The 12372-nt window shown below is 41.8% G+C and overlaps 1 protein-coding gene across 1 annotated transcript; it reads left to right on the top strand.

Annotated features, from left to right (window-relative positions):
• Positions 1–413: 413 nt before the first annotated feature.
• Positions 414–8095, top strand: LOC104509662 (androgen-induced gene 1 protein-like; the record flags this gene model as incomplete). Its single annotated transcript, XM_010151683.1, has 2 exons — positions 414–569; positions 7985–8095. Coding segments are annotated over 2 exons (267 nt in total), but the record flags the coding sequence as incomplete, so codon positions are not given.
• Between the last annotated feature and the right edge of the window lie 4277 nt (positions 8096–12372).

Raw genomic sequence — 12372 nt, forward strand, 5'->3', positions numbered from 1 at the left:
TTTTCTTTTTCCTTTTCACAGGGAGTGTTCCTCAGTTTTCCTGCCTTGGAGGTGAATGCCATAGCTTTGGGGACAAGTTGTATGGAGTGAGGCAGGAAGGGGTGGCTGCAGTCTAGTCCCTGGCAGGTGGCATGTGTCTGGCATGAGGATGGGAGGTCCAGCCTCTGGAACAGTCCTTACACTCGCACCCATTCCCCAGATACATGAGGAGCAAGGTGCATGCAGGGCTTTCAGTCTAGAAGCACAAGTGGCTTTTATGGGAGCAATCTCTACCTATACTTAAGGGACTGATGTTTTCCTATTCTCTGTGTCAATTCCATGTCAATATTCCTCACGTGTACCTGCAACCAACCTGCTTTCTGCCAAAGGTATGGCCTTCTCTGTGTTCAAGAGTGTGTTTTCCCTCTGTGCAGGTTATCCAGGCTGTCTTCTTCGGGATCTGTGTCTTGACCGACCTGTCCAGTCTTCTCACCAAAGGAAATGACAGTCAGGAGCAAGAGAGGCAGCTGAGAAAACTCATTTCCCTCCGTGACTGGATGATGGCTGTTCTAGCTTTCCCTGTTGGAGTGGTAAGTACAGCGTTAGCTTGTGTATGTCTTTACAGACTGGGTGAGCGCTGTTATCTACTGGTTGGTTTCTGGCTGAAAGGCTTTTCCACCTCTACGCCAAACACACACCATTCAGAAAGGGAAAAATGGTAAAGGTGATTTTACTGCTCTCTTGTTTTTCACAGGGGTAAGGGAGCACTGGTGTTGCTGAAATTATTTTTGGTTCAGTAAAAAAAAATGTACTTTACAGTAGGAACTTGATTGTACAAGTCATCTCAGTTTTGGATTGTACCAGCAGCATCTTGAGAGTCAATCTGGACTTGTTCTGCACTGTGTGTCATCCATCAGTTGTAGTGAAAGTGCTGACTGTGGCATGTTTCATGCCATAACGACCCGACTGGCATTTGGGAGAAGGGAAGCAAGAGTCCAGGTCTCTCCCTGTTAATCATATGGAGGATTCAGAGCTGCATGGGGTAAGAAAAAACGGTGTTTGTCAGTAACAGAAAAAAGCACACAGAAGGTACAGAAAAATGTGGGTTTAGATGGGTTTTTTTTCAAAAGAAATCTATTCTTTGGATCAGGTCCTCCTCCTGGGGGACATTGCACATGGCTTTCAGTGGCAAAAGGTGCTGACTGTCTTCAGGTGTCTCACACCACACGCTGAAAGCACCTGAAAATCCAGAATTCCATGGGTTTTTACATGGAATTCGGTCTGTGTCAGTCAGGTTCTAGGTTACATTAAAAAAAAGTGTGAACCTTTCATTAAATTATTGTTTTTATTGTAATTCAGGATCAACCTTTAATACTAATTTTAATTCAGTGAAGAGTAGTTAAAAATAATTCACTGGAAACATATTTTTTTTATGGGAGAACTACTAGAAAACTGTATGCGGTCTCAAAAATTGTTGTTTCACAACAGCTGATCACTTACTGTCAATTAACAGCAGCTAAGCTAACCCAGCATACCAATCTATCATTTATATTTATATGTATATTTAGAGATGCTTCATTAAAATGTGATTTCACAATACATGAAGACATTCAGAGTGCTTCTGCAAAGCTAGAAAATGCAGAGCATGGAACCCTGTGCAGGTATTTCTCTCATAAAAGCCCAGCTGGTAGCCTTCCCTTACTGTACTTGCTGGCCTGCCTCTTGGGAGCTGCCACAGTTCATGCTGGGATAACAGACGGCAGTTCTCCAGCCATGGTAGAAGTAACTGGATCAACTAACACATTGTTTAAAAATCTGTGACTAAACAGGCTTGCAAATACGTGTTTTATGGGTGCAGAGATCTGTAAGTTACAGTTGTATTTTAAGGGAGATTGGGAATTAGAAGTATTTGTGATTGTGATTGGCAACATGCTTTTCCTGCTATGTTGATAGCAGAAGTGAAGAAGGAGAACAACATCACATTATTTATTTAAGATTTTAAATGCCTTTTTCAATCTACAAGTGTAAGCCTTCACATGCATCAAAGCACACCCTTCTTGGCTCTCTCATGCCACTCAGGATTCAGGGATTCTCTCCTAACACTGCTTTAGCTCCGTGCTGTTGTCTGTGTGCTCCTCTACCCCTAGAGTGTTCCTGGCCTTAAAACTTTTCAAGGTCTTGGAGAATTTCGGTTTTCCTTTGTCTTTGCAATTCTGCACGTTTCTGTGGGGTGCTGTTTCTCTTGCTGCTGGTAGACGAGGAATCCCAGCTAGCCGTTGCCTGCCCTAGGAGTACTGCTGCAACCTTTACAAGTTACCAAGTTCCTGAGAGATGTCTTGCACACCCGGAGCTAGCCACCCTCTCAAGGGTTTCATACAGAAACAGCTTCTGTCTTAAATTTAAAAAAAAAAAAAATCCAGAAAATAGCAAGAAATGACCATGCTCATTGGACAGATGCTCTCCCTTTCCAAAGGTTACCTTCCAGGGGGGGAAGCAATCGATCATCACATATTATTTCACTTTGTTTCTTACAAAGAAAGCCTAAAAAGGTTGTTTTCATTGGGTTTTTTTCTCCTGGCTACTGGGAGACAGACAGCACTTCATAACTTAACACTGGTCTCCACTCCTTCCTGAAACCTGATTCTCTCCGGCAGCGCCCACCACACCGCAGTGACCACTTGCCAAGGCCTTGGCCAGTGCCCAAGGGACAGCTCTGGGGATGACGCTTCTGCTTTAGTGGGAGTACGGGTTGGAAGAGTTCAGGGCCCAAAAGTAGCAAACATCTAACGCCAGCTTTGTTCTCTAAATTGCTATTTATGTGTAAGAAAACACTCAGTGAAATTTTGGTATGCTGGAGGTGCTTGTTAGAAGGAAGTTATTAAACACCGGTGTCTGGAGGAAAAAAGTTCAAGTTCCCTCATTTCCCATATTCTCTCAACAGCTTCCTCACTCCAAAAAAAAAGAACAAAAGAAGTTCAAATGCAGATTTTCTTTCTTGGAGACTCACCCACCTAACTCTCCATGGAGCTTCTCAGCGGTTTCCAGTAGCCACACAGGGGAACCTTCACACATAGAAATTGGACGGATGTGAATAATATCCTTCTTGGGTTTGTAATGTAACAGCAGTGGTCATGCTTAAGTACCTGTCAGTTACCTTAACATCTAAATTATTTTTACGGCTCAGCGTTTTACACAAGGCATATTTAGGGAATAATGCAAATACTAGGGGAACATTTTAAAGCCCACTAACTGCAGTTTTTCAAGAGCAATTCAACACAATTTTTTCTGTATTTCCTGCTTACTGAAACCCTTGAGATGACTTGTTCTGAAAAATAGATGAGGAAAGGGATTTCCACTCCCAAGTCAAACAATGATGTGTGAAAAAACTGTAACAAAATGAAGTATTTCATTTTTAGTACTTCCTAAGAAAGTATTACATATAAACCACCTGGGAAGTCTGACCACCAACCTCCTCCCACCTTCCAGAGGAGGGGAAAGAACCAGCCCAAGGGCAAACAATCTCCTTGGGTGGCTTTGCAGCAAATCAAATCTTGCAAAAGTCTTTGCAGCAAATTACGTCTCTCCAGTGTTGTGTTGTGCATTGTGTATCTTCAAGGGCTCAGCTAAAACTGAATTGTGTACCTACCGTTTTGTTTAGGAGCATCAAGAAATAAGCATGAACCTCTTTGAATGACATGACAACCTATTGTTGCTCTTTTTAATATGACTCGTAAGAGATTGAAATCAGAAATCATCAGACTAATTTTCTATGCAGTAAGGCTTTATTCCATGAAAGGTTTGTGGCAACACTTCCTAGGCCTTCTTTACTTTATTATAAGCCTGGAGCACCACTGAAATGGCTAAGAGATCAGGAAGCATCCATTGAAGAAAATGCTTGCGTAGACATTTTAAAATTTCATTACCAATTCTCAGCTTTACTGTCTTCATTCCCCTTTTTCAGTGTAAAGGAGATTTATCCTGGGAGTAACTTCCACTGATAGAGAAGTGTGAGACATGCTTAGAAGTCAGAGACTACACCAGTGGTTTAAACTATCCCTACTTTTTTCTCTCTGTTTGACATAGATCATGAAGTTGCCCAGTTTCTGTGGTTAATTAGTGTTTTGTGTGAACTCTGTATGGTTTTATCAGTATGTTCTTTGTAATTTCTACCAAACAAGAGGAAGAAGAGATAAAACACATGTTTTGTTTAAGACTGTTGAATCAAAATAGGAAGAAGAAAGAAAACTGATACTGTTACATATTAGAAGAGAGAAAATCACCATCTCTATACCATGTAGCTTTAATAGCGGTGTTTGGCTCTGAGTCTAAGCTGGCTTGAATGATCTTACATTCTTTATATTATACTTCTATGTTTTTAAAAACTTCTGATATGAAAGAGAGACATCTAGGCATGCTTCATTATCTCTTGTTCATCTGTACTAGTACAGTCAAAAGGAATGCTGATCACCTTTCTTCTGTAGATTATCAGTAATGGTGATCTGGGATCTTATCCCAAGAAAAGATCAGTAGTCATTTGCTGCAGTCTCCTACTTAACCTCATTATTTGACCAGAGTACAAAATACTTTTATTTCCATAACTGACTCGACCATGCCAAAATGTCTCCATTTTAGATTTTGCCCTCATCTGTGGTGACATGGTGGCTGGTGATGGGAACTTGAGAAAGCACTGATGCGGTTGCCTCCTGAACTCTGTTCTCTAAGGGGTTTTCCCTGATTTTCAGTTTCCACTCCTTGTGATTTCCTTCATTAGCCCTTTTCAAATCCATTTGGTGTGATGCTGTGCTAGCACTAGATGCCACCTAAAGCCAGTACCATGCTAATTTGTGCTTGCTGTGGTCTGCCTTTAGTAACACTTTGCTTCCGTATGTAATGCCTCTAACCCTCAAAGAAGTCACAAGCAATATATTTATACTCACGGTTAACCACAAGTGTCTTGGGAGATAGCCAGAAACCTTACCTTTAACTGTACTTAGAGGAAATTTTGTCAAGGTCAAAGGGTTGGGGTGTTTTTTCTTTGTCGTGTGGCCGTACAAGAAATAAGTGAACTGAACTGTCCAGCCCAGCCAAACAGAAAAACATACAGTGCAGGAAAACAATGTTCCACTGGGTTCATTCTTCATTTGCGTAACATTTCTTGTTTGGGCTCATGTAAAACAGCAAATTATGCAATTCTTTTCACTGGCTTTCCTCTCTTAGTTTCTCTTTGCTTCCATTTGTGGCGTTTTGATAAAGCCACTTGTTTTCCCTTCTGAATCACCAACCGTTTCCAAACTTGTCCTTTAAAATTTTTCCCTTGGCAGTGCCACATGCTCTTCTCATGGCCTCTGAAGCTTCAGAGGTGGAGAACAAAAACTCTAGGAATATCTCTTTAAGTGGGAGAAGAGAGTTTAGTTTTCAGCCTTTTTTTTTTTTTCTGCTGTATGTTTACTTATATTTATGCTGTATATTTATTTATTTAGTGATACTTTAGATCCTCGCGACAAATGACCTACTCCCTATTTTCGGTTTCCAAGGTCTGCTTGCAAATTTGAGGTTTTCTTTGGTCTGTAATGACCCTAGATAGGATCAGTAGCAAATGAGAGACTCTTCTGTTCTTCTGTATGTTGCTTAACCTTATGTTGTTTAGCTGAGTAATGGCTGTCTTTGGAAAGTTGGCAACCTCAAAGGGCTCCTGTGCAAAGAAGTGTAAAAGCAATTGCTGGTGCCTGTTTTCTTCCTTGAATTCCAGGCCTTGAGTTTGTCTAAAGAGGAAGGGTGACGTTTGTGCCATTTTGCCTTGGGAACAAAGGAGAAGTATTTGGCTCCCTGAAAGATGTCTGCTGCGTATGAGCAGCCTGTTCAGCCTGGCACGTGAGGGCAGTGCTGTGACTGCCTCCACAATCGGGATGGACTGACTGTGCCACAAGGAAGGCAGCATGGGCAAAAAGCTGCAGTTCTGACTGAGCCTTACACAGGCAGTGTAAAGAAGCAGCCCATCGTATCGTGGTCTGGCACTGCATGACCGTGTGTGATCTTGGCAAAGCCCAGTCCAAGTAAAAGTCTACCAGTACCAAAGTGTAAGCATAGTAGAGGTGATTTAAAAGTACCAGACCAACAGTTTATCATTAATCAAATTCAGAAGCAGCCAGGGTAGTCATGTAGCAAGCCCTCATTATAGTTCTTTTTATCCAAACCATTCCTTTTATTAGTTCATTTTAGTTCGTAGTGCAATAGTTCATTTTTACAGTTCATTTTGTCCAAATGACTTAGCTGTATGGAGGGGTAGGGTGAACCATTCAGACACTGGAAGGGCTCTTCCCCAGGGCGTTGCATTAGTCTCGCATCGAGTTGTCCTCAGGACGGGTTAGTTCTCTCACACCTTGGGTTTTGCGCACTTCCTTTACCTTATGTCTGCCTTGTGATAGTGCTTTGCTAAGCAGCCTTTGCCGTCTGTAGCTCCAGATGGTTGCAGCCAGAGAGGCTGATCCCGTTCCATCCATTGGCTGACTTTGGTTAAGGGACAGATGGCACGTCCCCTTTTTTCTTATCTTTACCTCCTTGGCAAAGTCTATTGTTCTGTTCTGCTCTGCACAAAAATCACAGGTCAAAACATGCCAGCTTTGTTGTATTCGATGTAATAAGGTTCAACCTCATCCTGGGAGATTTGCCTTGCTCTAAGACCTCCTTGGAGAAAAGCATCAGCAGTCTTGGTCTTCATGCACCTCAGAATATGTCTTTATGTCCCAGTTGGTCTTAGCAGGTTCTGAGAGACCCACTGTGATAATACATGACTTCTAGGAAGCCTATAGAGAAGAGGATACTTTGCTTCCATTTTCCCTGCTGTTCAGCTATTCATATCTTGGCACTTACATGTCAGCAGGTGCGTAAAGAGCTGGGCTGTGCCAACGCCAAGACTGGCCCAGGGGTGAGACTTCTTGTGGGGTACCTTACACTTGCAGTATTTTTCAGGCTGTCCATCATAACCTATTTTTTTTCCCTGGCCTCTGTGCACTAGTCAGATAGCCCGAGCTTATTCTGAGCAGGCATCGATAGCTGTCGTAACAGATGGACAAGTGTGTTGGAAACCGAGAAGCTATGTACTGTATGCACACTGCGGGAACAGTGTACTGGTTCAGGTCATTCACATAACTGGCTGGCTGAAGTCTGCGTGTGTCTGTGGTTAGAACAAGGTGCCATTGATAAGCTGCAACCTCAGTTTTAACTTTCCAAAGTCAGAAGCATATGAAACAACTTATGCCTACACTGTCACACACACTAGTAATTTGCTGACCTTCCTCTGCTCACCCCGTATTTCTCACACTCTCTTTCACTGACCCTCCAAATTAGCTCTGAGACCATGGGCCGCATCAGTTCAGATGCAGCTGAATACTTCCCTGCTGATCTCCAAGAAAGTCCTATCCTTTGCCTCACAAACTTTAAACTTGGACTTGTCACCACTGTGTAGAGATCCCCTGAAAATGGTAATGGGAAAGCTCCTGACCCAGGTATTGGGTTTTACTGCTGTAAACAATGAGCCTTTTGTTCCTAGAAAACTATGACTCAGATTCAAGGTAAGAAAGCAGTTGTATGTTCATTAAAAGACTACTTACTTTGTTCTTTTCCCAGCTAAGGTAAGCTAAAACTATTATTTCTGTAGAAGTTTTTATTGTCTTCACTTTTCAGACATCAGGGTATCTTTAAAGAATTTGTGCACACTTTGGCAAAAATTTGGCCTAGCGCAAACTTTATCTGAGCCATCTGTCCTGTCCTCAGTCTAGGGGAAATAATGGTCTTTCTCTCAGTTCCTGGTAAGTAGTCTCTGACAAGAACCAAGCCAGATTTCATACTGATGAACGAGCAGGATACTAGACCTCTTTTTTGTGGATCCCAGCCCATGAATTGTGTGCGGAGTAGTTGAAGGGTTAATTTTTTTTTTGTTTTCAGACAAAACCTGTTCACAGGTATTTATTTTAAAATGCCTTTTCTTTTTTTTTTTTCTTCCTAGTTTGTTGTGACGATGTTTTGGAGCATCTATATCTATGACAGGGAACTGGTTTATCCAAAGCTGCTTGATAATTTTATACCAGCGTGGCTAAATCATGGAATGGTGAGTAAAGTAATGCAAACGCTTCCTTGCATAAACAGCAGTGTAACACACTGATTTCCTTGTGCATGACTGCATACACTTAGAGCTAATCCCCTCAGAAGTGATTAAGGAACATTGTTTGCAAGCAAGAATAGCTTCTTTCCTTCCTTGAGTCATATTTGAATCCCTGTTAGGTTGAAACAGCGGAGATTTGAAATTGTGTGTCCTACATACCAGCCTAGTTGTGGGGATTGGCTGTTTTCTGTGATAAGGTAGTTTTGCCAGAGCAATATCACCCTGGTCATGAGGAATGTTAATCAAGAGAGACTCTTCCACAAAACAGAAGTTCTGACTTTGACAAACCTTGCTCTAGAATGACAGAAACACTTAACTGAATGATTCTTTACCATTCTACAGAATTGTAATTTGTGATGAAAATGTTTTGGTTAAAATGCCTGTTCAAAAAGTCTCACTATGTTCATATGTTTTTATGAAAAAAAACATTCATATGTTTTTATGAAAAAAAATAATTACTCATTTCTCAAGTACACCAAACCTGTGTGATGAACCTGTATCTGAGCATTTTTAATAATGTGGAATTATATGCATCAACACTGTTTCAAAATTGCTGCATCGATAATCAGGAAAGTAGTTTCTTGAGAAGAAATCTGGCCTTTTCATCCCGCTCTGGATAGTCGAGTCAGACATTGTTTCTCTGAACTGTGTGTTTAAATGCTCAGGGAAAGATGAGGCTGCACTTGGCCATCAGGTGCTTACTACTGCTTAGGCAGCACGCGGAGCTGAAAAGCGTCATGTTTGCTTCTCTAGTTGCCTCTGTGCAAAATGTTTCATGATGACTCTGTTTTCCGTATCAAGGCACGGCGAACCACTTGGCACCGCTGTACATCAACAGGGAGAGCAGAGCTCGTCCTTCGGGCTGAGCACTGTGATCACCACAGCAGATCAAGGTTTCTCCACTACTGCTGGGCTTGATAAATTGGTCGTTTGTGGGGTGGCGCAGATGGTACCGCTGTTTATTTATTCCCTGAATTCTGCATTAAAGGAGCAGCTTGGGAGTTACTGCTGAACAGGGGGGCATCACCTTCTGCTAGATACTGTACTGTTTTACGAGGTTTTGAAGGGAACAGCATGATCCTACGCGTGTAGAGCTATGTGTAGAGCTGACAAAAGTCTGATGACTCCTGCTGTGTTTGTTCAGACTGTCCTCCCTTGAGTTTTGAGGATACAAAATGAACACTTGCAAACGCTGCCAAGCCATATATACATTGATATTTTCCCCACACCACATCAGTGCCAGCTCTGATGACATTTCTTCCAGGTGACATTCTATATAGTGAAAGTGCCTAACCTATAACATCATTCATGAATGTATATTGTGAATCATTTGCCAACAAACAGCCCTGTGTGCTCAGGAAGTCTCTTCTGTGCCATAACTAAAAGGCACTTCAAGCTCATGTTGCTCTGAAGAAATGTGTACTTACTGAAATTTTTGAAGAGGACTTTTGTTTGAGATTTTTGGACATAATAGAGTTTGCTGAAATGAATTGCATGCAAGAATCTCAGACATTTTTTTTTTTTCAATTTGAAATAGTGTAGAAGGCATTTTCCCGAGTCTTCCGTAAAGGCATTATTTGCTGTGTCAGTCTCCATTTAGAATCATAGAATCACAGACTGGTTTGGGTTGGAAGGGACCTTAAAGACCATCTAGTTCCAACCCCCTGCCATGGGCAGGGGCATCTTCCACTAGACCAGGTTGCTCAAAGCCTAATCCAGCCTGGCCTTGAACGCTTCCAGGGATGGGGCATCCACAGCTTCTCTGGGCAACCTGTTCCAGTGCCTCACCACCCTCTCCATGAAGAACTTCTTCCTGGTATCCAATCTAAACCTCCCCACTTTCAATTTAAACCCGTCACCCCTTGTCCTGTCACTACAGGCCATTGTAAAAAGTCCCCCCCAGCTTCCTTGTAGGCCCCTTCAGGTACTGGAAGATGTTATAAGGAGCAGCCTATTTTTCTAAGTGTGTCTTTACCTTGGTCACAGAGAAATGTTATGGCTGTTGGGCTTTTCACCACCTTTCAGTCTGATTCTTTCTGATGTTTTAGCCATCATTTTGTCCTCACCAGCTTCCATACCAATTAATTCTGATGCATTGCCCATCAGGGCATTGCCCCATCCATGAAGGGGTTCTTAAACTACCTTGAGATGCTTACACCTCACTGAGTAGTAGTTACAATTTTGACAGGGTAGGTTTTAAAGAATATGATAGACATCCCCTTGGTGAAAGGCTAGGACCTCTGGGAATACAGTTTTGGAAAATTCAGGATCCCTGGGTATTGTTTTTTACGAAAGTAAACATTTATTTCTGCACATTTTGGCAGCAGCTGTGCACCTTCAGTGATAATTTTTCCACATGCAAGGGTGTCTGTGCTGGAGCCTAATGAAATACAAGAGATTCATCACCCTTGGCAGGGCAAAATCTGTCACTGAGGGGTGGGTCCCTTTGCTGCTACAGCATTGCTGATGAATCCCTCTCTGTGAGCCTTCCTCGGCAGTGCCCACTGCAGCTCCTAAGGATCTGAGCTCAAATGTTACTTCACCTGTGAACACTCTGTCCAGGTTTTTTCACAGCAGTTTCCCTAAACACGTATTTATCACAAAAAAAGCCACAAAAAGTGGAAAATGTAAACCCATACACTTTCCACAGTAGAAAGATTCCCCACTTTAACTGGAAAGTTGTATTTTCAAAAGTTTCTGACAGATGTGCTATGACCAGCTGTAAGAACTTGCTCAGCTGTCAACATCAGACTACAAAATCCACACATAGAAGAGGAATGAAAAGTCATGAAATCTGGATGTAATAATAGCAATCATATCTCCATTAGTAATATGGACATGTATCAAAATATTTGAGAGTATTCATAATTTAGAAGCATTTTAAAGTACTGTCTTGAAGGCTGTATGCAGAAATGGTTTGAAAGGCTGGTCCAATTCGCTACACTACCCAAGCAGAAGTGGTTTGGGCAGCAGTATCTGCTGCTTTGCTAGGTTATAATAATTAATTATCACCCCCCTTTTTCTTCTGCCAATCCCTTTTCTGCAGTCACAACGTTGTCTATAGTTAAAAAAAATGTTTTCTTGTATAGAGAGTAATGTATTGCTAACCGTCAGAGGGGCCATTCTTTCATAGCAACACTTTTTTAACGTCTAAAAAAATTCCTATGTATAAAAAAATTCCTCTCTAGAAATGGAAAACAAGGGAAATGAGCCGCAGACCTGTGCAGTCCCATTACCAACGCAATCTTGTTTGTAAAGCTTCATAGAAACAGAGACTTGTCATTGTGCACAAAGATAAAACCCACAAACTATTAACCATAAAATGCACGGTGTCAAAAACTGTATTTCAGTTATACATGTACTCTAATAGTAAAAACTAGAATTCCTGTCTAGAGAAAAATCTACATAGTAAGTGGTGCCTTGTGGTACCAGATGGTACCTCATACATACAGTTCATACATCTGAGGGAAGCATCACTAATAGACTTGTACTGTACCGTAAACCGGATATATTTCATCATCTCAGTCAGTCAGTTCATCCATAACCACTAGTATCACCATGACCTGAGAAATGATTGGGGCAATCAGTGGCACGGTTGCTGTCGATATCAGCAGGACAAGGATTTAATCTCTGTTCATTAGGTGAAGGAGCATGTCTGAGTAGCTGAGGTTAAACTTGCGTGCACAGAAATAACTACCTATCTGAAGAGAGGTGTTGGAGAACAGGGCTATGTCTCAGCCTTGGTCTGTTTCTGAAGTGTCAGGTTCACTTCCCCTATTTATTGGTTATGCAGATGCACTCATCTTTGCTGGCTGCAAGTGTGGTTGCCAAATTACTGAGCTCTTCCATCAGAGGTGTTGTTTGTGTTCTTGAGACTGTCCTGCACTTTGGATTCATATCAGCCCCAAATTCCACAGGCATATATTCCATGGGAAATATTCTTTCCCATTTTCTGATGGCTGTCTGTCTGATCTCTATCAGTATTAGGAATTTTTAATTACAGGCTAGCCTTTAGTGTTTAAAGCTAGTGTGTCATAGTAAGAGGATTTTTATCAGCTCATTCTTTGCACCATTTTGTGTTGGGACTGGACAGGATGATACATGGATAACATCTGTGTCCAGAAGTTATACTCTCTTCAGTATTAGCACAGACTATAGAACTAGACATTGCCCCTGTTCTAACTGATGCCCACATAAACAGGTCTGTAGGCTGAATTAATTTAAGCTTGAGC

This window comes from Eurypyga helias, unplaced genomic scaffold (genome assembly GCF_000690775.1).
Source record: "Eurypyga helias isolate BGI_N326 unplaced genomic scaffold, ASM69077v1 scaffold155, whole genome shotgun sequence".
Lineage (NCBI taxonomy): Eukaryota > Metazoa > Chordata > Aves > Eurypygiformes > Eurypygidae > Eurypyga > Eurypyga helias.